The sequence below is a fragment of the Doryrhamphus excisus genome, linkage group LG11, assembly GCF_037039965.1.
Source record: "Doryrhamphus excisus strain RoL-2023G ecotype Guam linkage group LG11, RoL_Dexc_Guam_v1.1, whole genome shotgun sequence".
Taxonomy (NCBI): domain Eukaryota; kingdom Metazoa; phylum Chordata; class Actinopteri; order Syngnathiformes; family Syngnathidae; genus Doryrhamphus; species Doryrhamphus excisus.
Window position 1 is genome coordinate 21,755,528 of NC_136367.1, and position 25,557 is coordinate 21,781,084.

General features: G+C 50.4%; 1 protein-coding gene across 3 annotated transcripts; it reads right to left on the bottom strand.

Moving 5' to 3' along the window:
- Positions 1 to 2: 2 nt before the first annotated feature.
- On the bottom strand, positions 3 to 24,159 carry lrig1 (leucine-rich repeats and immunoglobulin-like domains 1). Of its 3 annotated transcripts, none has more exons than XM_058081082.2 (18): positions 23,211 to 24,158; positions 16,803 to 16,874; positions 15,895 to 15,969; positions 13,132 to 13,269; positions 12,893 to 13,036; positions 12,310 to 12,453; positions 11,845 to 11,988; positions 10,321 to 10,464; positions 8,349 to 8,429; positions 6,753 to 6,824; positions 5,773 to 5,844; positions 5,499 to 5,662; positions 4,654 to 5,010; positions 4,210 to 4,491; positions 2,743 to 3,177; positions 2,209 to 2,343; positions 1,663 to 1,893; positions 3 to 1,314 (listed from the first exon to the last, which is right to left on the bottom strand). In XM_058081082.2, the coding sequence occupies exons 1-18, from the start codon at positions 23,522 to 23,524 to the stop codon at positions 1,121 to 1,123; spliced, it is 3,198 nt and encodes a 1,065-aa protein (XP_057937065.2). In that variant the 5' UTR covers positions 23,525 to 24,158; the 3' UTR covers positions 3 to 1,120. The 3 variants fall into 3 exon arrangements, with proteins under 3 accessions (XP_057937065.2, XP_078650593.1, XP_057937066.2); XM_078794467.1 differs by having other exon boundaries at positions 24,027 to 24,090; XM_058081083.2 differs by lacking the exon at positions 16,803 to 16,874 and having other exon boundaries at positions 23,211 to 24,159.
- Between the last annotated feature and the right edge of the window lie 1,398 nt (positions 24,160 to 25,557).

Consider the following 25,557-nt stretch of genomic DNA (forward strand, 5'->3'; position numbering starts at 1 on the left):
AACGTCTTGTTTGCGGTCTTTCCTGTGTACTGTACTACCTGTGCTGTGCATATGATGAGGCGTTCAAGCGCACTGCGGAACTTTGAGGGTTAGGCACAGGGTTACATCCGGCTGTTGGTTGCGGCAAAAACAAGAAGTAGGACTTTTAATAAAGCCAAATGTGATTTTATTACACACTTCAATGCCATGATAGACACTTAATCCATAGTTTTTTACACTGACATCCAAGGTGTTTTATTAATAAATTAGTCATTTGTCCCTTTAGCCTGGTCACGTGATCGCTGCCATCCAGTGTGCGCATCCCTCAGTATCCGTGTCAGTACATCCGGATGGGGTCACAGTTCAGATAAAACGTTTGAGTTTGAGGAGCAGAAGTGACCGGCTCAGGATGCTGGCCACAACAAAAGGCTCGCCGCTTCACTTTCAACCGTTGAAAGTGGAGAATGCGAAGCGTTAAAAAAGAAGCCGACGACAGAGAGAAACAAGGTACTGCATCATGTGACTGCATCATGTGACGATGGCGGCTCCCAAGCTGGTCCTTCATTCCACATCCATAAATAACCATTTGGTTGCGTAACGCCGTGTGACTGGCAGGATGACCGAAGAGAAGACGAGTGCAATCAAGTGTTGAGTTTGCAATCTCAGTAAAAACCAGTGTTTCCTTTGACACGCAATAAGGCACCGCAGCTGACTTGGTAAAAGCTGAAAAGGGCTGGGTTTTTTTTCTTTGTTTTTTTTTGAAGAAAAATATTCACTCCTTTCTTTGTCATGCACGTAAATCCAAATAGTCTTTTTGTAAAAGTGATATCATATATAATATAAGAATACTCTTATGTACAGTGTTGTCCCTGCACGCTGGCCGACATTCACACGCTTCAAATGCAAGTCACATTTTTCGGAGCTAATTCTTAGTGGTCACCTCCCAACGGAAGGTTGTTTAAAACTATGTACAGCACGTAACGCTCAGATGGGACGCCACCCACACAAGCTCCGCCTTCAAAACTCCGGATCACCCACCCCCTGGCCCAAGGTGCGGGGAGGGGGGCGGATTTGCCTCGATATGAGGTAGCAGTTTATGTCCCAGTGCAAAGAAAGACAATAAAAAGTCAGCGCTACGCCGCTAGTCGCTGGCTCTCCTCAGGGGGGCGCTCTCATTGGGCGACGCCCTGAGGGCGTGTCCATTGGACAGCAGAGTCTGCTTGAGCTCAGGCTCACAGTCAACGTTCCCGTGTCCGCGGCCGGTCAGCTTCACTGGAGGGTGGTACGAATCTTCCCGCGACGTGTGAGCCGACGACGTTCCTCCTCTGGCGCTCGCTGCGGAAGTAGAGAAGAAGAAGCTGGTTAGCTACGCCGTCATACCTGGAAAGTCTGGCATCGACGGGTATGATCCTGTCATTTACACCATCTCTGATCACTTCTTTAAACAATGCTACCGTGCTCGGGGGGCTGCTAGGGGGGCCGCTAGGGGGGCTGCTATGGGGGCCGCTAGGGGGGCCGCTAGGGTTCAGTGGTGAGCAGGACAAGCTGAGACACGTCATTCAGAGTTGGACAGCCCCCCCACCCCCAAGGCCGCTACACTGTCAGGTGCTGCCGGTCGGAGCCCATCAATCAACAAGGACCATCTCAGACGTTCCCACATTCCAGCCAAGTGTGTCATCTTACCTTTTCTACCGTTGGGATTGTCGGAAAATCCTTGAGTGTCCTTTGGAACGCCGTTGCACAGAGGTGCCGTGTGCTCGCCCGGGTAACAGTGAGCGTAAGGAGGGGGGGAAGGGTGCTGGTGGTATTCCGTAACCCCCGCCGGAGCAAAGTCCTGCTTCTGGTAGTCCAGGTCTTTGGAGTACTGGCTGCTGGTCTCCATGCAATCTGTGCACACGACTGGACCGTCCAAACCTGGAGGTGATAAGAGGATGGTTGAAATGGCCGCGGGGGTCCGCCAGGGAGGGGCGGTCTCTTCATTGACCAGTTGGAACATTTATTGTTTTCATTGGAAAAGATGAGATCTCAAATGATAGAAGATGAGAAATGAGTGCTAACTAGCATGCTAACTAGCATGCTAATTAGCATACATGATTGTTGCCCCCAGTGATCGGCCCCACGTTGCCGAGTCCCCCTCCTAATGACAACGGGACGCCAACGCAATGGTTTGACCAACAGACTCTTGGATCAGACGTCCAAACAGAATGTGAGTTCAGGAGAAGGAGGTACCTGTTGGTTCTCCAACATGTCCGTTAGGCTGAGGGCCACCGGCGGCCTCCACTCGGATGCACACGTCCTGGCGCTCGGACAAAGTTCCCTGAGAGGACAGGTAGCTGGGCACGTCGGGAGGAACAACGGTCTCATCTACAGGAGTCAGAAGCACCAGGAGGGTTCTACATGATCTTCATGTTTGCATGTTCTTGTGAGGCTACTTTTACACAATGCCCATATTTCCATAGTTCCATGTTCAAGGCCAACCAAGCCAACACTGATCCTGATGGGTGGTTTGGGATCTCCTGGAGGAGGACCAACTTCAGCCTGGTCCTCCTTCTGTTAAACTTTCCCAAATATTTCAACTTTCTTCATCAATTTTGTAATAATTGATGCCAATTCTCACGTTATTCCCATATTTTACTTTATCCCGGGATCATCAGTTTTTCCTCAACCCAACTGTCTAAAAAACGGCAACCTCATCCGTTGTTGGTTTTTCATCGTATAAAAAAGACTAAAATCATATTCCGTTGTTCTCGCAGACGTTCTCACCTGTGTTGGTGACACTGCAGTCCTCGCTCTTCTTCCTGGTCTGGTAGATGATGCACACCCACACCAGCGAGGTCACCACGATACTGGTCACCACGGCGATGACAATGATGCCGATGGTGACCGTGCTCAGGCCGGCGGGCGGGGCGCAGGGCCCGCGGCGCTGCGTGACCAGCAGCTGGCTGTGAGCGCGCTCCGTGCCCAGCGTGTTGGACATGAGGCACGTGTAGCGGCCGGCGTCCTCCAGCGACGCCGCGCCGATGACCAGCAGCCGGTTGCCGGGGGTGAAGTGGTGTCGGTCCGAGGGCCGCAGCGGCTGGTCGTCGTGCAGCCAGGTGATGCGGGGCGGCGGGCTGCCCAGCGCCTTGCACTGCAGGGCCACCGTGTCGCCCACAGCCACGCTGCGGTCCTCCAACTCCTGGGCCAGGTGGGGCGTTTCTGGAGGTGAGGAGAACACGTTATTCCCACTTGGACGCCGTAGCGACGCACGCTGCCGTCTGCTAGCATCGCCAAACATCTCACGAGCATTGCTCCTCCTGGGAACAATGATGCCGGTGCCCCCCCTGCCCCCCCCCCCCCAGTATGAGTGTGTGAGCACTTCCCCTCACAGTGGGACACACAGATTAAGAGATCTCACTTAACCCACTTCAGTCGTTCAGTCGTCCGTCTCTTTTCTATCAATCCTCTCTCACTCTCTCCACGGTCCTTACACCCCCCCCCACCCCCCTCCTTTCCAGCGCTCCCATTTTTCTCTCAGACACAATTTTTCCAGACAGGGGCCCCCTTGAAGGCCGCTTAAACCCCCTCCACGCCGCTCGCTCTTCCCTTCAAAGCCAAACATCCCAGATTCCGATTCGGGAGTCCATCAGCACGGCAGCTTTCGTCTACGTTTGACTTTTCCGAGTGGATTATTCCAACGGCCTCGAGTACATTCCAGCCATCCCAATCCCAGCCTCGCTCTCGTACGGCCAACAATCCCTGCTTATTCTCTCCATTCTTCCCAGGTTGATGTCGGTGGAGGAGAGCGGCTCCATTTCTCGGAATCAACAAGGTGAAGCTGCCAATAAACTGGGAGCACTGGGAGCACTGGGAGCACTGGGAGCACTGGGAGCACTGGGAGCACTGGGAGCACTGGGAGCACTGGGAGCACTGGGAGCACTGGGAGCACTGAGGCCTGCAGTGAAGCAGCCATGACTGCTCCCACAGAGCGGCGAGGGGCGGGGGGGGGGGGGGGGTTGTTTTGGGAATGCCTGACAAACATCCCTCTGTGAGCCGCTCTTGCTCCCCCACCAATCCCCTTTGACCCCCAACGGCGGCCTTTGACCCCTGACCCCCAGCAAGGCCACAGCTGCTGAGGAAAAGAAAAACATCAAGCCGACCATTCCAGCGCTTCCCACACGCGGGCGCCGCTATTTACAAGAGATGTGGGAAAACTACGGAGCTTAGCCAGGCGGATGTGCGGACATTTACCCAGCACGGTGAGGGTGGCGTTGGCAGACACGGTCCCTGCCGTGTTTTTGGCGGTGCAGCTGTACACGCCCATGTCTTCCGGCTTGACGTCCATAATGAAGAACACGTCATCGTCAGGCATGACGTGCATCCTGCGTTCGCGAGCGGCAGGAAAATCGGTGCCTCCGTCCTTCTGCCAGGCAATCTGCGGCGCCGGGTGGCCCTCGGCGGCGCACTCCAGCCTGGCGGTGTGGCCGGTCCTGATGGTGCCGTCCCTGGGGGTCTTGATGAAAGATGGCAGCACTGCACACAGAGCAGACCACACAACGTCCATCAACGGAGCACGCCAGCAAAGTCGCCGCCTGTTTGGTTAGGCCCACCAGGGTCAGGCAGACCAGGGGGCGTCGACGCATGGTTCCACTGTCCCTCCCCATGAATGATGTCAAAGTAAAGACTGGCGCTTACCGTTAACAATGAGGCGGGCCTTGCCGGAGTAGGTGGAGCCAAAGTGGTTGGTGATGATGCACTGGTAACGCCCCTCGTGTGCGAAGGTGACGTGCCGCAGGTGCAGGATGGTGGTGTACTCCATCACGCTTCCGGCTCCTCCACCTGGCCCATCGGACGCCGCGTCGTGGCGCTGGGTGCGGACGTGAGCATAGTTCTCCGTCTCGGCGTGGCGGAGCAGCTCCTGGTCCTTGCGCCAGGCGAAGGTCATGGGGGAGGAGCTGCTGCTCGCGGCCGTGCAGGTAAGACGTACGTTGCTTCCGAGAACCGTGATGGTGGTTTCTGGCTGAACCGTGATCTGAGGCTTGGGAAGGTCATCTAGAGGGGTGGGGGTGGGGGTGGGGAGAAGAAGTAACCGGGTTAACATCTGCCGACGTGGATCTTCACCAACAAAAGACGTGAAAGACCAGAGCTAACTGGATGAATATTAGTCAAAAGCGGCCATTATGCTATTGCTATTATGCTATGGAATATACGTAAATAAATAGAAATAGATCTAGAAAGAGTTAGACTCTTTTCAAAACGCATGTCAACACCTTATGATGACGGGGAAAGCGGCTTCCTGTTTGGGATTCTGTGCACACGCCGCCCCCCCCAGGTAATACTGCTAGTTTCAGAGGCACAGGGGGTGTGGCCACGGGCTGACGTAGAAGTCGTGCATGGAAACGGGGATCTCAGTCAGGACCCATTGATTTGGGGAATTGGACTCATTTGACGTAAGTCTACGGACGGCGTCCTTCCGAACCCCCCAATGGACCCTGACCTTGGCACGATCCAAAGCACGACAGCACCGAGACAATACTCACCACACACAAAACTGCTGGGCGGAGCCTGGAAAACGCTGGTGCCCTTCAGGCTTTCAGGGTGGGCGCATGTGGCGTTGACAGCGGCTTGTAAACCCCGGCTCCGCAGCCACTCGGGCAGCCATTGGAGCTGGCAGTCGCACAGGAAGCTGTCGCTCTGGATGAGACTACGGACCAAAGACATGGCTGGCTGAGTGTTTCAATAGATGCTGGTTCAGGGCCTCGGATTTGGCGGGTTTGGGCACCTAAATCATGGCAACCTGTCAAAAACACTCACAGGGTTTTCAGGTTCTTCATCTCGCTGAAGGCATCGGGCTGGATTGAGCGAATAGCGTTCTCCCCCAGGTTCCTGTTGGAGTACAGCACAATCTTCACTCATGCTGTTTGTTGTCATTACTATAACCATGACCATGACCATAACCATGACCATAACCATAACCATGACCATAACCATAACCATAACCATAACCATGACCATGACCATGACCATGACCATAACCATGACCATAACCATGACCATGACCATAACCATGACCATAACCATAACCATGACCATAACCATGACCATAACCATAACCATAACCATGACCATAACCATAACCATAACCACTACCACTACCACTACCAGGTCCTTCCATACAGGTGCATCTCAATGACTTACAATCTTTGAAACGTTTTTCCAGGAGGGTCCATCCTTGGTGTTTTTGGAAGATTCACGGCTACATTTTGTCTCGCTTTTTCTGGTTAGCGTACGTCTTGTGTTATTAATATACTGTTTGTGCATTTTCATCCCAAAATATCCAGCTAGCCCCAATTTCTTTTTTTTAGCTTCCAATGTGGTCTCTAATTGGATGGACTTTTATTGGACCTTTCATTGGATTAGGGACCCGACTGACGGACAAACAATGTTGGAGCAAGGCTGCGTAATAAAAAGGAAATCCCGCATACTTTGGTTGTATTATTTTCATAACTATATTAAATTCCACAAATTCACATTTGGAACCAAAGCTTATTATAAAAAAAGTTCATTTGGATCAGATCGGCGAGACGATGAAAAAACGGGATAGGAAGCCAAACAATGTGGATGGGACATTCCGATTCAAAGTTCCAGCCAACTAAAGAACGTAAGAGCTTCCTGGTCGGGATTGAAGTCAAACAGATTGACGCTTTAGAAGGAAGGGAATAAAAGAATGCTAGGCTAATGAGCAACAGGCAGGTGGGGGCTAATAGAGCCCCCCCCTCGAGTGGAATACTCACAGGCGTTCCAGGGTCTCTAGGCCAGCGAAGGCTTTCTTTGCCACCGACTTGATCTTGTTTCCAAACAGAGTTCTGACGTTTCCAAACATAAAGGGTGTCAATAGGCGGAGGGGGTGGGGACAGGGTGGTGGGGGCGGGGGGGGGGGGGGGGGGGGGCAGACAGAGTGCAGCACAATTAGCAAGGCTCAATCTGATAAGGGAAGGGATTGAAGAATTGGAAATTTGAACTGTGTGGAGATTAGCCAAGAGGAAGGTGAAAGAGGTGTGTGTGTGTGTGTGCATGTGTGCGTGTGTGCGTGCGTGTGTGCATGTGTGCGTGTGTGCATGTGTGCGCTTAAGCGAGTGGGGCTCTGTGCCGCTCTTCAAAGACTACTTTTATCTTTATTAGAATTTTATTAGCAAGGACCCTGCAGACTTTGGGGGTATTCATGCAAGCATGTGAGGGGGTGTCTAGTCTCAGTCTCTGCCCCCCCCCAACCCTGACCCAGCCTTCAACCAGGAAGAGTTCCCAACAAATCCATTAGGACAAACAAATGCCAACTATTATTTTGAAGGAATGAGTTCTAATGATGATGATGATGATAATAATAATAATAATAATAAGACAATAAGCTGTATTGTATGTACACTTTGATGTGCCGCCACCCCCTTTTCTTTTCTGCACAGCGCCCCCCCGAGCAGGCTTAAGATGCAGCGGGCCGCTGAGCCAACACTTGACAAAAGAGGACGGGGTCAGAGCGGGGGGCGTGTGAGGCGTTTGATTTTGACGACTGAATGCGGCCCCCAATTTCACCCTCTCTCAGCTCCCAACAACAGCCAGCTCGAGAGCGGGGGCGAGGGGAGCACGGGCCCGGGGAAGAAATGGAGCTAAGCCTGTCGGGGAGCCAACCCCCGCCAGGGAGAAGAAAAGCCCTTTCCCTTCCCGCTTCTCCCGTCCATTCTCCCGCCGCGGTGCTCACACTGGGAAGCGTCTTGGCTGGACACCGCCCTTTCATCCCGCAGGTAGATGGCTTTACCGCTGCTCAATGCCAGACCCCCACATCCACGGACCTATTCGTTGGCCAAGTGGAAATAAGCAGGCCGCCTTGAAAACGCTCAGGAGCTCATTCACTCCGAGCCAAAAGAAAGGTTAGACTCCCGTCTTTTATCAGAAAGAACGTTTTCGTTCTACTGTTTTTCCATTTGGTGCTAATCAGCAGGAGAACGTCACCACGTTTCTGGAAAACATCCGTTTGCTACAAAAAGGGAGAAAATTCAAGGCTAATTTTGAAGCTAATGTTTTTGCTTTTGTGGCAGCTGAAATACGGAAACACCTCTACGCCGTTTCATAACACTTCCCATCCAGATCTTCTCCAAATACACCAGCAAGGATTTGTCATTTGTCTTGGCACGACCCGCCGTTGGTGCACGCCCGTGTGCACGCCCGCGTGCACGTGCATCGCCTTCTGCAGGCTGCACTCCTCACTGCTGAGTGGTAAAGATGTCTGCTATTGGCTGATTGGATGAGGCAAACAGGTCAAGTACGGCCTGATCCCGCCCAAATGTCCAACCAAGCCTTTGAACGAGGAGAGGAGCTACAAAGGAGGCGGGACTCACAGCTTGCTGAGGCTGTCCAGTCCGGAGAAGGCCCCGTTGGTGTCCTCTATTGTGCCTGAGATGTGGTTGTGGTCCAGCTCCCTGTGGGGAAGGAGGGAGGAGCGGTTAGGATAAAAGAGTGGAAGGAGGGAGGTGGAGAACGAGTTCAGTCTGCCACAACTGAAGCCTCTCACGGCCTTGGCAGAGCCGGTCTGGAGCCCACGGGTTGCCCCCTCACCCACTTTCCCTTCGCCCCCCCCCCACACACACACCTGGCCCAAAGAGCCTCTCTGCAGCCCTACTCACCCCCCACATGCATTCTTTCCTTGGAGAGGCAGAGGAGCATGCATGTTGGTGCGTGTGTGTGTGTACGTGCATGTGTGTGTGTACGTGCATGTGTGTGTGTACGTGCATGTGTGTGTGTACGTGCATGTGTGTGTGTACGTGCATGTGTGTGTGTACGTGCATGTGTGTGTGTACGTGCGTGCAGGCAAATGCGTGTAGAACGGATGAGCGGGTGGGTGTTGGCAGCAAGTGTTTAGTGTTGGTCTGTTTGTCTGACAGTGGCAGGTGTAGCCCAGCCAACAGTCTTGATGGGGGGGCGGGGGGGGGGGGGGGGGGGGGGGGCAAGCTTAGCAATGGCTTCTTTCAGGACTTTCTAAACACTTGCCTTCAGTGGTTTCTCTCACAAAGCCGGGGAAGAAAGAACTATCTTGGAAGGTGGCAGAGGAAACCATGATATTCTAAAGCTTCTCCATAGTAACGTCATTCCCATGCCCCCCCTCCCCCACCCCCTCCCGCTTCTTTCTCGCTCTTTTCAACCCCCACTGGCCATCAAATCGGGGCTGCCAATTTCCTACTCTTTCTGGCTGGCTGGCTGTGAATGGCTGTTGGCTTGTTAAAGCAAGGCCGGGGGGGGGGGCGGCTGAGGAGCAAGGGACCGTGGGTAGGAGGAAGCGGGGAGGTCGGGGTGAAGGGTGAGGGCTGTACGATGGGCCAACAACCCCCGTGGCCCAACGACGGGGCAGACCGGCCTGTTTGGGGCTTTCACACCCCTCTGCGGGCTCCGGTGCAATGCCAGCTCGCCCGGCAGCGCAGCCCCAATTAAAGCTCCCCCGGCTAACTTTCAGGGCCCAGGCTACGGCCATCCTCCCTGCGCTGATTAGATTAGGTCTGCCTCAAAGGAGCGGCCTCTTTAACGCGTACATCTCCAACATTGGCGCATCAGCCCTGCGGGAGTGGCCACGGCACGCCCTTCACACGGACCTAGCATAGCTCCAAGCGGGACTCCACCCCCTGACACGGCATCCTGCGAGATGACCTTCACGCCAGCGTCTGGTCTGACATGGAAAATACTGGTTGGACAGCAGCATGGCGGCGCGGGAAAAGTCCAGCTCACACTCCCGCCTCCATGTTGACTCTGACGCTGGTCTCACCTCCAAGGTAAGACAACCAGCAGGTCCAGTGAGAGACGAGACCGTGTAATGGCGGCCAGCTCACACAGCAGACAAACAAGGAGTCACCGTGAGAGAAACACCAGACGCTGATCCCCCGGTGGTGTCCCTCCCCCCACTGTGGTTTTTTTAACTAGTTTGGCCCTTTTGGCCAACAGAGCCAGGAGCAAAAAGTGTTAACCTGTCACCCGGCTTCCAAAAGGGATGCCAGTGTTCTGGAGGGAAGCGAGGAACAAGGAGCCCCTTAAGACCAAAACACAACCGGACAAAAGAAACAAAGCAACAAAGACACAAAAAGTTGCCACAGAAACCGTGACAAAGGTGAAGCCGGAACACAAAGGCTCCAGGACCGATGTGAGCCAACTTAACCACGCAAACATCTCACACCTTCTAAAGTCAGCTGGTAGGACGGCAAAGTGCGGTATCATCTCATCATCAGTTTCATTGTTCCCCTGCGGCACCTCTCCACCTAATTATTATCGTGGGGGGGCTCCCAGGGACTTGGCCTTGCTCACAGCAAACCAGGGGTGTTGACTTACAGGATGCGTACAGCCCTGAGGCCTCTGAAGGCTCCTTCAGCGATGTGGCTTATGGAGTTGTGCCCCAGACGGAGGCTGTGGAGATCCCCCAGCACGGCCAGACTGCCTTCATCCAGACGAGTCAGGTTGTTGTACGACAGATTCCTGAGAGGAGAAGCACGAGCGAGACAGAAGAGAGGACAGAAAGGGAGTCCACGCAGACAGAAAGTGGAAAAACACAAATGTTCTGTGTGAGGTCTGGAAGGAGATGAGAGAACTAAAGTAGCTCCAAAGATGATCAGACGTGGCCTTCATGGCCCCTTCAAGGTCTCCTGGACGCTTTGTGACATTAAATTAACGACGGAGAAGAAAAGGAACACATTTGACATTCCTAACACCCACTAGTAGTCCTTCTTGAGCCTTTGGCAAAGTCTCGGTTTGGGGTGTCAGAGGTGCGGCCCGGGGGCCATTTGTGGCCCGTGGCACATTCTTAGGATAGAATTTATCTTTGGGAAAAATTGAGAAATTTTACAAGAATAAAGTCATAATACTATTATAATAATAATATTGAGAGAAAGAAGACTAACAAGTAAAAATTGCTAATATGAGGACAAATAAAGTCATTTTCATACAACAATGTTGACATAAAAGAAAATACTTTTTTCATAATATGACCAATATGACCATAATATGACGACTTGGTATCTACTAGTTAGAGCGGTACGCCTCCATAAAGGGAATAAACCTTGACGTGTCCTCATTACAGCCAGGTCATGTCATGCCCCCCCCCCCAAGGCCAGGATGACAGTAACTCAAATAAAGCCATATTGCGGTGCAGGGGGCAATTTGTCATTGGTACGAGTCGCCATGCTAGCAGGATGTGGCCTGGCGATACGGACAGTAAACTGATATCAAAGCCGTCCGACCCACGATGCCGTCCTGCTGTTCCGCATCAACAAACACTTTAGGTTAGCAATGCCTCAGCTGAGCCGAGCACTTAGCGGCAGCGAGTGACGACCATGTCAACAGACAAGGGAAGCATCTGCGATAATGCCTCAACCTTCAGCCAGGGTGAATGTGATCCTGGTGTGGTTACCAGTACAGGCCCAGTGGAGGATCACCCACGGGATCGTAAAAACACCCAGACACAAAAACATAAAGAAACACATATTATTATATCCTGATATCATAATAGAGAGATTGGGTGCTGCTGAGCTCAGGTGGGATGGACGATGGGATGAACGGCATTATCCTTGAGTGCAAACGCCAACGTCATTCCAGCCTTGTGGAAGGAGATGATCTGGCTAGCGTTATGGCTTACGTCAAAGGACCATAAGCGTGAATAACAAAGCAAATGAGACAGTACTGAATGGTACCGCAACCAAGAAGTTCTTGCTTGATTCTGAGTGAACCAGGTAGCTCTTTATTTGACAGGAGCCAATCATGAACTAGAGCTTACGTCACAAGATTAGCTAAGTTAGCCGCACCGCTGAAAAGCCACGGGGTTGTACATTTCAGGCAAAAGGTCAACTTTGAGGTACTCACAGTTCCCTTAGCCTCTGGCAGAACTTCCAGCCGTCAGGATTGATGCGGGTTATGGAGTTGTTGCTGAGGAAAAGCTGCTGAAGAGAAGTCAGGCCGTAGAGGGATCCGCTGTTCACCTCCGTCAGGCTGTTGTAGTCCAGGTGTCTGCATCGGTAGCATCAAGCAACACATCAGATGGGTTGGATGGACGGACAACATAGACAGATTTACAGAAGGACAAGATGCTGGAGCCAGGCGGTTTAGCTTTTTAGCTTAACATCTATTGCAGTGTGAATTCATCATCAAGATGAAGAGCTTTCAATTCTCTGGCTTTACCTCCAGGTAAGCCAGAGGTTATTTTTCCTGTGTGCAGTTGCAGGTTGGTTCAAACGAATTGGATCATTCTTTGGTGAGAAATCATCGATGGCTCCATTTCTGATGTAGGAAAGCATTGCTTTTCTTCTACTTCTTCTCAAAGATACGTACAGGACTTTCATCTTGGCGAGGTCCCAGAAGGCACCATCAGTCAGCTTGCTGATGCTGTTCCTTTGCAGCTTCAGCACCTCCAAGCTGGAAAGGCCCTGGAAGGTCAAACCCTCCACTTGGCGGATACGATTCCTGTTCAGCTCGCTACAAAGACACACAAAATATATAACTCTTTTTATGGATTGACAATATTTGCTCTACATTCATTTCATGTTTTGATCAGGAACGTAGATTAAGAACGCACGTCTGTAACCGATGATAGTGAATGAGGGATTAATACTACCTGACAGTGATAGAATCAAATAATACTACACGACATTTGAAACCTTATCAGCATAGAACTGACAACCATCCCTGGTGCATCCGCCCAAAGAGTCCTGTTGCACCCACCATGTTTCCATGGTGACCTTGTCACGCCATTATCAGATCCATAAACCAGAGCTTCAACAAGGCAGCACCCAAACATTAGAAACTTGTCACAAGTCGAACGCCAAACCTTCACACGACGGTAAAATGTAGCGTTTCTGCGGGACGTGAAACCGATCTCATGTCGATCAACTGATGGAGATCCAGTGGTACTCACAGCTGGGTGAGCCTCGGGAGTTGGAATGCCTTCACGGGAATCTGACTGATGCGGTTTCGGCTCAATCTCAGGACCTGGAGAGTGGAGCCCAGATGGTCCAGCGCTCCCTGCTCCAATGTAGCGATCTTGTTGTTGCTGAGGTACCTGGGGGGGCACGGACACAGCAGCACATCAGGCGTGTGGGCGGCAGCATGGCGGGATCTAGTCAGACGGGATCTGCTCCTCCCAGCAATACTTACAAATCTCTAATCTGGAGGTCGGCAGGGAAGGAGTGTCCTCGTAGTTCGGTGATGTCATTGTTGCTCAGGTCTAAGGTCTCCAGAGAAACAAGGTCTCTGGTCCGTGGACCCTCAATGCTACTGATTTTGTTATGATGTCTGCAAAATGACACAAAAAAGATTTTTGGAGAACAGAAACGATACAAAGACCTCAGTATGATACTTCCCCCATCAACTGTGGTTTTGTTCCCCCTCGTGCATGAAGTCCACGATAGGGTGGAACCGTAGACCAGTACGCACAGCCTAGAGCCTAGAATATTTCACCCGCTAATCAACTATTCCCAGGAGCCTGAGCTTCTCCACAGGTCCCAGAAGGTAGTTGTGGTCTCGGCAGTCTTTCATGTACTCCATTTTCAGAAGCAGCGATCCGGAAAAAGGAGGTGGAGCAAACTACGTATGTGGTAACTAACAGGGGGCCAAGATGCAGGAACTAGACCATTAAATTAGGCCATGATTATTTCGGTACGGCGGTGTCGGCGATATTCGGAAAGAGCCAAAGGAAGCGGAGGAAAGAGAAGGTGTGTAGAGCAGTCAAACTCAAAACAAGGTCAGTCCCTCCTTCCGTTGTCACACACACGGACATAATGGACCCACAGTCATTCACTGGTGAGCGTGGGGGTGGGGTGGGGGGGGCGTCCCACCTGAAAAAACACAGGCTAAAATGCTTAAGGATGAAGCGTGCAAACAGCAAAATGCACGCATGGGACAGCAACACACAGTGGCTACTTTGAGCCGAGTATGAAGGGAATGAATGGGGGAGGGGGGATGGAGGGGGGACGCGGGGGCGGGTCAGCAGCTGGTGACCTCTGCTGGGAAAAACAGATCAGTCTCAAACTGGTGGAGGAGATTGACCTCTCTCTCTCCTTCGCTCGCTCCTTCTCCTTCCAGCACTCCAACCCCCCCAGCCCGGCCCCCCTCCCACGATGGAGAGCCCAGCTGTGCCTCAGCGTGTTTGAAGTCTGCAAATACAATAGTAGCGTTTATGGAACGCCATCACACGGCCGGTGACATCTGGGATGGAAAGGCACTCCAGTGCGGTTGCAGCCTTCCATGTTGGACCCGATTGACTTTTCCTTCGACTTCGTAGCAAATGTCATGACCACGCCCCTCGGACATCTCATTTGCATAGCCCAGCAGGTTCCCAGTGTCCGGGAGGGCGGCTAGCAGGTCCCTTCCTGACGGAACCAAGAGAGAATTAGAATTGGAACCATGCCCCAGCCCGTTTCATCCCGAGCTGCTCCCTTTGGGACAACATGGCCGACAGTGGGAAGGCTGAGTCATCCAAAGTCTGTTTGACGCCTTTTTCATTTCTAGCTGTGATTTTTTGACATGAGCTTGTATGAATTGTATGAATCGCCCCGCCTGCTGCGGAGCGCTGGCCGGAGATCGGGAAGTCTGGACTTCCTTACTGAGAATGCTGACAGAGGGAAATGGAATGGGATGGAATGGCTCCCCAGCCTTCATGAGTCCCCCACATAGAGCGATGTCACCCTTGTCCCGCCTCCCCGGCCTTCATGAGTCCCCCACATAGAGCGATGTCACCCTTGTCCCGCCTCCCCGGCCTTCATGAGTCCCCCACATAGAGCGATGTCACCCTTGTCCCGCCTCCCCGGCCTTCATGAGTCCCCCACATAGAGCGATGTCACCCTTGTCCCGCCTCCCCGTTTACTGTAAAGCCATGTGACGGACAGCTGCAGCTGCTGGCTTTGTAAATATTCCACCCCCCCCTCGCCTCTACTCCCATCTGACACACGGGCCTTACCCTGGCAACAGGCTCCAGGTCGGGCCAAAAAAAGACCCCCGATCGGGGGGGGGGGGGGGTTACTCAATGCTTGGAGTGAGGAAGATGAAGGAACTGTTGGGTGTCTCTGATGGACACGGCAGAAAGGAACAAAGAAATGTGGGTGTGGGGGGGGGGGGGGGTCATGAAAGCTCCAATGTCCTGCAGCAGAAGGACACGGCAGCTTATGGACAGCATGACTGCGTCACCGTCAGTTCTGAGAAGGAAGTGGATGACACAGAGAGGAAACGGGAAGGCGTGACCCCCGGACTTCGCACTACGCTCACTTAAGGTGGACGGGAAAAGACCAGAAGAGCAGAGAAGATCTCCTCGTCAAACGCAATAAAACACGATGGCTGGATTCTCCCTGCCTAAAAAGTCATGTCGGTGTCAGCGGTTGCCAACATTGTAGCTGGTACCTCAGACAACCTTCCAGCTTGCAGTGTTTGTTGAGGACGTCTTATATTCTTGACATTCCGTCTGGTCTTTCAGCAAGTACCAAGAACACGTCCCATAGATCACAGGTTGGATGTAGCGGCGTATTAGATACGTTGAAGATATCAATTTACGCTGGTAACTCCTGGTTGTTGATTGACTGCCGGGCTTATATTTTTGACAAGGACGAGCGCATACTTGCCCCTCCCAAATACGGCAGTAAATCTCCAGCGAGATGCCGATGGAGGCGGCCCCCACAGGCACAATTTCACGACTTGGAGCGACCAAGTCGGAAGTTTACGCCAACAGTCGCCCCAAGCGAGCGGTCTGCTCACACAGCATGTACTGTATGGCTGCTTGACACAACACCTTTGACCTTTAACCTTTGACCCTTCGCTGTGAATTGGAGTGGAAACTGATAGCCTTTAGACTCCAACATGTTGATGCTGCTCTAAAAGTGAGGTGAGGATTTGGACTCCAGTAAGAGCAGGTCTTCAGGTGATACTCACAGGTAGAGGGATACCATCTTCGAGGCGGCGTGGCCCAAATCGGGTATGGAGGTCAGCTCATTGTGGTCCAGCCGCCTGCAAGTTCAACACAAGAAGCACAATCGGCTTTCACTCAATTGCAAATAATCAATACAAACATTTCAAACACCAAAGTCACGTCTGTAGCAAGCCTGGCCTTTAAAAAGCCAAAATAACGCCAACGATACGGAGGAGCGTGTGACCGATCTGACGGCGATGTGGCCAGCGGGTATCGCCCTGTTCCGTTCCGTCCCGCGTGTTGCGGTGCCGAGTGAAACTGAGCCGAGTCCTCTCCTCGCCGTATCAAATATTTATAAGTCCGGCGTTGGCCACAGTGTCAGGTGGTGGGAGGATGGCTTAATTTAGAAAACCGCCACTTATTCTCAATTGGACTTAGTCGAAGGTAACGTATGAGGAAGCTGCCAGGAAGTGGCGACCGCAAACTTGCCCAGTTGACATCCTGCAGGCCTGAACCTTTGCTCTGCAAATTTCACAGTATTTACGTATTTACTACGTTTAGGTTTCTCCCCACATATAGTACATGACCCTGCGACCTTTGCCAAGCAAACTGGGATTATTGTAGATGCTTCGTTTATGATGGCTCTGTTGGTGTCCTACATCTTGGGCCTTCATGCTCACTAGTCAACATATGTATATATATACATATATATATATATATATATATATATATATATACTAACATACATACATATATCACACAGCAACAATACTGTACCAAGCTGAAAGATAGAACGCAGCATCAGCCCTTTCATTTTGTCCCACCAGTGACCAGTACATCAGGTACCTCATGTACATCAGGTACCTCATGTACATCAGGTACCTCATGTACCCGATTGTTCCACATCCAAATGTGATGCATGAATACTTACAGCTCTCGTAAATTGGGCAGCTTGGCGAACGCGTTCACGTCGATGGCAGACAGCTTGTTGTGGCCAAGATTTCTGGGGGGGGAAATTGAAGGTGATGTCAATGCATTTGAATTGATGACCCTGATAGCATTTAGAGTGAAAAGCGATACCGTGTATTCCTTGTTGGAATACCAGTCATATGCGTTCATGCAGTATTGGAAATAAACCAGTAGCACCAGTTTGCCTGGTGGGTGCCAGGAGGGCAAACCCATACACAGAACACAGCGTTATATCATCCCGTTGAGGTGAAGCAGGTCAAGATCAATACTATTGACTCCCCCCCCGCCCCCCCCCACAGGACATTTATCTGCACCAGTCAATTTGCACTTCAGTCAAACATTAGTTTTAATAACACCCACTCCACTTTCACAAGGCTTATTAGAGATTGATTTGTCCAGTAATATAGAGTTACCTATGACGAGTCGGTGGGAGGGGGGGGGGGGGTTCACCCACCCACATCTGCATGTAGCAGTCAGCTTCTTATGTCATAATCATGACATTAGACAAGCGGGTCCTGCACTATGCAGTACGGCAGTATGCAGTATGCAGTATGCAGTATGCAGTACGGCAGTAGGAGGGCTGCAGTGTTGGTCAGTGTTGGTCTTTGCTGCTGGGTTAGGCTGGGTGAGACAAATGGGGCCCACAGCTCCACCCCCCCAATCCTTGTGTCCAGACGTGAGAGACAAACCAGGAATGTTTAGCAGCCTTGCTGAGAGATGACTTCTTGTTCAGGGACACTCCTACCTGATGCACCACATTCCTTATCCTGATTGGAAAATGACTTCTTGTCAGCATTGCCTCCGATTTCTAACATGAACAAGGAAAGAGATAGGCCTGGAATCGAACTCCTGGCTACAACAAAATATACTGTGAATAAAGAAACCTGTAACAAATACGGTTTCATGCAAATGGAGCCTGGTGTCACTTGCCAGATTTCCCTTTCTTGATTACTGCTAATGGCCGCTTCCTCCAGAGTGATCCTCCTTGTTTGAAATGGGGACGAGATAATAGCAGAGCCCGTGCCTGCCCCCCAGGCACAGGCTTGACAGGGAGGTGTGTGATGATGGTTTAATGGGACACCTCCTATTGTCACTAAATGGGTGTCCCCTGCAACAGGAGCCAATTACCTCGTTATGGGGATGCTCCAGTAAGTGGGAGAAGATGAATAAAATCACAGCCATGATCCGCCTGAGCCTCAGGAATATGGAAATGCATAACATGCACCCCCCACCCCCGGGGAGCACACACACACACACACCTCCATCTCAGGACAGTTCCAGCCCGTCCAAGATGCAGCTTTCGAAACGAGTACTTTGACCGTGTATAAACAGCAAGGCTGGGAAAAGTCCCGTTTGAGTGGAAAACCTGCCTTACTGGTGCTAAAGGCCACAGCACACAAACTAAACCGGTCCTTTTGTTTATGTGCCGCGGCTTTTCTCAACTGTGGCATGAACTCACAATGGCTTTCTCTGCAGGTCTGCAGCGTTTAACACCTACCGCAGAGGTGGGCAAACTACGGCCCGGGGGCCACATCCGGCCCGCCACGTGTTTGACTGCGGCCCGCCCGTTCTTTCCAAAGTACTTCATTTCATCTTAACGTCCAACCTGGCATCATGGCCTGAGCCAACCTTTTGATGGTGGAAGTAGCCGGTTTAGCAAGTTGGTTATTGAACTTATTAAGTCAGGAAAAAATAGCTGGGCTGTGGGCGCTGGGGGACCAAAAGAAACCCTGGGGTGTCGAGTGATGTCACAGCGCGCATCTGGGCGGCAACGGCAACAGAAGCGGGACTTGCACATCCAGAGGTAGCGTACATCATCATTGCTCTTCCTGGTCCTATCATGGCTAACTAGTGCCAACTTTGCCCACCATCAGTGTTAAGTGACGTTAAAAGCATGAGCTGACAACAAGATTTGTTATTTCTCCGATAATGACTTAAATATGAGTTCTGTGATAGACAGTATTCCAGTGCATGATATATACAGCATACAGTACATGATGTAGTACAAACATTATGTAGAAAGCTGAGACAGGCGGATGAGCTTTGAACAAAAGTGGAAAGGTCAAGATGACAGAATAAATAGTTATTTATAAATAATATAATAGTATAATAACTTTACCCTGCCATCTCAGGCTGAGAACCTTAATGTTGGACTTTAGGTTTTATTTCATAAGCATCTTGCTGTCTGACTAAGAAGAGCTACAGAATCTCACCAAATTGTTGAAGAATTGTATTTCCCTTTGGAGCATCAGACACACACACACACACACACACACACACACACACACGGAGAGTGAGAGTAGTGGTGGAAAGCAAGAGGGAAAGATAAAGTCCTCTAGCAGGAACACACACAGCTGCTGTTATTTTTTTTTATTAAATTTATGTTTTTATTTTTTGTATTATGTTTTTTATTCATATTGTGTATAGATTTATTGAAAGAAAGTTTAATTTATTATTGTGTTATTATAGGATTCCACTGTGCACGTTATTGTTGTATTCATTTTTGAACCTCTCCATAAAAATATATTTTATTCATGGAGATACATTAGCTTTAATGTCAAATTATGGAGAGATAATTGATGGAATCGAAATCAAATCGGATTTCAAAATGAATCATTAGATGAATCCATGCATCAAATAACTATTTTCTAGATTAATGGATTACAAAAATAATGGTTTAAGCCAGCCCGAGTCCCAAAGTAGCCGTTCCTCCGGACTCTGAGTCCAAGTCAGTTATTGAAGGTTTCCCACCAAGGATGGGTGGCCACATGTTGGGGCCACGTGCACCCCTGTTCATTGCACACAGGCAAGGCTGTCCAAACACACATTTGGGCAGAAAGGACTCCAATCGCCGGAGGCACAGCGTGACCCTACGGCCGGACTTAAAGACGCCAGCCTGGACGCCCCAGATGGCAACAACACAGACCCATCTTGTATTCATATACAGGATGTACACTCATCATCAGCACCAATATCCGACATTCATGTTTACCTTGAAATGATCTCTTTAGGAAATCTGTGCAAACAGCTCAGCTACGTACCATGACCCCCTCAGGTTGAAGGTGAAGTATATGTAAGTTATTGATCATTTATTACTCGGTTTGTGGAAGTTGCATCACTTTTTTATGCCAACATTTTCTTCTGATTTCCAAACGCTTACCACATGTCGAATGACGATTCATTGATCGGACCCACTTTGTAGACATCGGGGGAGAGGGAAACAGGCGCCCTCTCCCCTTGAGTGTCTTCACAAAAGGCCCGTCTATCCCACTGACGGATTCCTTTAGAATGACTTGTGGCAGCAGCTGTTTGGTTCCATTAAACGAGTGCATGTGCCCGTGCGGTCCATCCGAGCAGTTCTCCAGCCTTCTCCAAATGTGTTTAAATGTACGAGCTACATTAGTTGATGACAGCAATCGGGACTATACTTCCAATGCGACTTCCCACCAAAGAGCCTCAGAGATAAAAAGAAAAAGTGCCAAGGACAACGTGATCTGGAACCCATCTGACACCCATGCTGCGCCTTTAAAATATGTGCCAGGGAACACGCCAGCCACACAGCAAGGGAAACTGTGGCAATAAACAAACGTGCTATATAATCACTCCCAACACCACCAGATTACAACGCTGCGTAGTGTGAAATGGCCCCCAAACCGCAAGGGCTAAGTCCTGCTGAGAGCTGCTGCTTTTGCTGCATGTCTGCTAGAATGTTCCTACCAAGCAGTTGGTTGCTGACCGGTCTGCCCATCTTGACACCAAATTACCAGCCGACAATGTGACAGTGGCATTGGACACATGTGGCAGCGGTTGGAGTTTTTGACTAGTGACGGGACTTTCAGCAACATGTGGGACCGGTGTGAGCGTATGACGCTGCCAAAACATTTACATGCAGGACGTGTAGAACTCCCCAGCGCCGCCACTTCCCGATATCCCTCATACCGCATTCCCAAGAGGCCAGGTAATCTGGAACCCCTCCCTCCGCTGTCCGGTCCGCAACCCCGCCGCCAGCCACTATCAGGAAACCACCAACACAAATTCATTTCCTGAGTGCAGACGCCAAAGCCAACTGTGGAGGCTGGTGTTGACCAATAAGGCTGCTCCGTGAGGTTTGGGCTGTGGTTTGGGGTTAAGTAGCAGCAGAGTATGCCAAGCACATTGGGGAACTTGGGAAACCACATGGGAATTGCCGGCCTACAAAGAGGATCATTCAATGGTTGGCTTCCGCTGGCTGGAGACCAGACTTTCTTGGAGCTGCTTCTGAGATGTGAACGGTGACAAGAAGGAGAAATGCTCCTATCCAAAATCCAAAAGACTGCGCTTTGTGTACCAAATAAGATTGGAAAGCCAGTCTGCCCATCACCAAAATCACAGTCAAATTTCATAATGTTTAACTGGCAAAATCCCATTATGCCAGCGGTGCCGTGGCCAAAGTGCTTTTTATCCATATTACTATGGCCGAAAATAAGATGAGGCGCCACTCCTGAGAGGAATATGTGACTGCACGACAGGAAACCTGCTTTCAATGTCATTAGTGCATCAATAGGAAGTAACAGGCAAACATCCCAGAGTGGTGGTCCACTTGTTGGATGTCAGAGGTACTATTGTACCACAGGACGGGGGGGGCTACCTCTCATATCATACAGAACGTACGCATATACACACTCTGTTCAATCATCCTTTTGATATCGCAAAGACAGGCAAAGATACCAAGGCAAAGAAGCGAAGCCTGTTGCTAGCCGCCTGGAGGCGAGAGATGAAGGAAACACGTACAAGGCATGTACTATGGAGGCCGGCTCCTTTTCACCCATTGTGTGACTAATCGATTGGTTGATTATCGCCAGACAAAACCTCATCATGTTCTGGTTGTCCAGCAATTTGGATTGCGTAGGCTCGGGGGCTGTGGAAGTATGCAAACTACACTTTAGCATCGCAGGTCATCAACATCTCCAAACAAAATCAGTCATGTAGTGAAAATGGAAAAAAAGACACAAATCATATTTTTACTTCTGATTTGGCCAACGCCCCCCAGCCATTCTGTAATTATCATAATTTGTTCACATGCCGGTCGTATGAGTGTTTTTGCACAATAAAGTACTTCACGAAGACCTTCTTGTCTATTTGTGGTACTTGAAAAAAGCCTATAAAGGGCTGGGATCCATGAAGTAAATATGTAAGGCGCCGTTTCTAAACAATCATTTCAAGCTGCAGAGCCTGTTAGGGTCCGCCCCAGGTAAGAAAAGTTGAACTAGCGAGAGGCTAGCAGCCAACAACTCAACCGGAGGCAGCCGTCACGGATGAGGTAGCCAACAGCGGCCCCCGCATCCCATGAAGACCTGAACATGGCCAAGGTGCCAGCACTGCTGTCCACGTGCTGAAGAGGACTTTTCCAAAGGAAAGAGACGCATCTTCACTTCTACGTGAAGATGTAATATAGACTATGTCTATATTTGTCACTACCTAGAGCACCTAGTACCTAGAGCACCTAGAACCTAGAGCACCTAGTACCTAGAGCACCTAGTACCTAGAGCACCTAGAGCACCTAGTACCTAGAGCACCTAGTACCTAGAGCACCTAGTGCACCTAGTACCTAGAACCTAGAGCACCTAGTACCTAGAGCACCTAGTACCTAGAGCACCTAGTACCTAGAACCTAGAGCACCTAGTACCTAGAGCACCTAGTACCTAGAGCACCTAGTACCTAGAGCACCTAGTACCTAGAGCACCTAGTACCTAGAGCACCTAGTACCTACAGCAGGACGTCAAACACAACCAAGTCAAAGCAACTCAAAGTGCTTTGTGGTGCTAACGACAGCTGCTGTAATAAAGGCTTAATTACATGGGGTACTTCCATGGCAATGACAGTCATTCCGAGGACCTTCTCTGGGTTGCTGTTGCTGCACAAATGCAACAAAAAGGTTCAAATTGTTCTTCCAGCCATTATTGGACGTGCTCACTTTCAGCAATGTAAACCAGCATCTGGAGATGATGCAATGGACAACAGTACACCCGCAGGACTAAATATGGTCTGATCTGGGGCCTCCAAACGCTGGAGAAACACAAGGAACTGAACATCACCTCCAGATAAGAAACACATTCAAGGAGCTCTTTACTGACGCTTATGCCAAGACAAATATGGACTGATGTGGACTGATGTGGACTGGCTCTGGTCTCAGCAAGTAGTTTGCAAATAGTGACAGGTGATCTCCACGACCTGGACCAGTAGGGCCATTGCAAGGTTCACTTCATGTGCATTAATATTGGCATGGTGGCATAGTGGCATGGTGGCATGGTGGCATGGTGGAATGATGGCATAGTGGAATGACGGCACGGGCTGAGTAATAAATAGCCGAGGCACGGAGAGGTTGACTTACAAGGAAACGGTCCGGGCAGGCAGGTCCACGGGCGGAGCTGTCAGCTGTAGGTTGCTGCAGTCCACCGAATCCCCCTCGCAGGTACAGTTCTGGACACACCGCAACTCGGAACTCCATCCACCGGCGATACAAAGTTGGAGTGCCAAAAATAAATAAAAAACACGAGAAGCACATCCAAATCGTCCCGGGGAGGCCGCCATTTTGTATCCAGTTTCAATAGCGGGGGGCGAGTTCAGTCCTCGAACCCGCAAACTGGGAGCTAGTGCAGCCTTGCACGGAGAAAAGACACTTTTTAAAACATGACAAACGTCCATTAGTTTCTAAAATCCCACACCCGAGCGTTCGCTTAGGACGCACTCCCAACTTTGTCACCAGTCCAAACGTAAAGGTGGCTCACAGCTACGACAGGAGTTTAGCACTTGTAGTGAGTTATAGCACTAACTAGTTTAACTACCAGCGTTAACTACCATTCTGTGCGCGGCCACCAACTTATGGTGACATGTTTGCAAACGTTCTACAGAGTTAACGGTGACCATAACCGCCGGCAAAGGTAACTTTCACGGTGACTGGTGTCCGTGTGCTTTCACGTCCACGCACAGCAAAAGTCAGCCCATATAAGTTGACGTCCAAATCTCAGTCTCGACTCCTTAAATCCAAAGCTCCTGCTCCAACTTCGGAATGCACCCAAACGCCAATAGATGGTCAGTCCGGGTCCAACGGCGTCTCGGTGGAAGACCGTAGTCCCAAAACCAAAACATTCCGGTTAGCAGTAACAAGACCGAGTCCCGCCACCGTGAGTTTTGTCCTCTAACTTACTTTTCCTTTTTTCTGCTCGGTCGGCCGAGTCCCACGTTGGAAGCACAACAGCGATCCCAGGGTCCTGCTTTGGCTCGATGCGATTGGCTATTGGCAAATGACGTGTCCACAGAGCTCTGCCCTTATTGGTTGGTTCGGGCTCTCCGTGCACCGCAGCGTTGGAGCGTTTTTGAGCTGCTGTCAGTCAGCGGTGTCAGGGCCCGCCCATGTTTCCCACCCGGGGTGTGAAAGCTGAAACCCCGCCTCCTATCACTCACTCTCGCTGCTTCTTAAAGGGCCAGCTCCGCTAATCGCTTTATAACAAGCTATAATCTCACGACCGGTTTTAAAATGCCATTACTTTTTAATGCGAGGCCTCAAAGAAACGATTAAATCATCAAAGGCGGTACTTAAATAAGGAACTTGGTTTGTTTTTTTAATCACAGTTATTTTTAACACAGTTTTATAAACCCCACTATGTTATTTAACTATGTTGCTGGCGTAATGAAGTTGACAAAAGACCAGGAAACACACTCTGCATGATATTCAGTTAATTTGCTGAATTGTTGGGCTATTGCTAAAGCTCTGTCTAGAATTGGAATTGCAGCACATTTATCAGATTGTCATCCAATCGCGTCTGTGTCCATGTAGCAATGACCTTTAAGGACATATCCAAAATCTACGTTTCAAACCAAACAGGTTGGATGGAATAGTGAAATACACGAGGCTACTTGGCAGGCTACTTCCTGCTTTCTATTTGCTTATGATTTGCTCATGCATGGCGTGCTCACCTGAGTGTGCTCGGTGTACTTGAACATGCAGGCACACCCATGCATGCGATTCTTTCAACAAAATGACATTTTCAACAGCCATATAATAGCACGGCGCTAAAATGGTGAGAGTCGCCCCAGCAATGCACATCTGCAATAAATCAGCGTTCCCGTCAGCCTCCTGGCCCTACAAATAATTTTTTTCATAACATTTTTTCCAGGCACTGACACGTTGTATTGATTGACTTTCATAAGAGCCGGTGCGATTGTTTCGTGTTGGGAGAAGGCCCACATTTCATTGCTATTAATCACGCTTGCAGGGACTCAGATATTCACACCTGCAGCACTGCAGGCACTTTACTTGCACAGTTCCTCGTTCCTTTTCCAAAGAATAGCAAAGGTTTCACATTGCAACAAGTGCGAGTGAGTAGTGGGCCACAGGCGAGACCAGGAAACCGTCTGGGCAACGAGACCCTTTCACACCGTGACTTCAATGTGTACCAAGAGACTACAGTGCTGCTTCGGGTTCGGGTGGTAGACCCAAAAGAGTGATCCGATTGGCTGTCCGTCAAGACAGGGGACGATCTTCTGCCCAAATGAAGGTTCTTGCTCGTGCTGAGTGAAGGCTTCTACGAGAGAAGGCTTTAAGAACATAAAACGTCTTCCAAATTGCCTGCAAATGAGCGTAGTCTCAGGTAATATTTTGGACCTACAGTGGAACCTCGGTTAGTGTCCGCCCTGGTTCGCAAGGATTTCAAAGTCTGGCATACATTTTCTGGCTG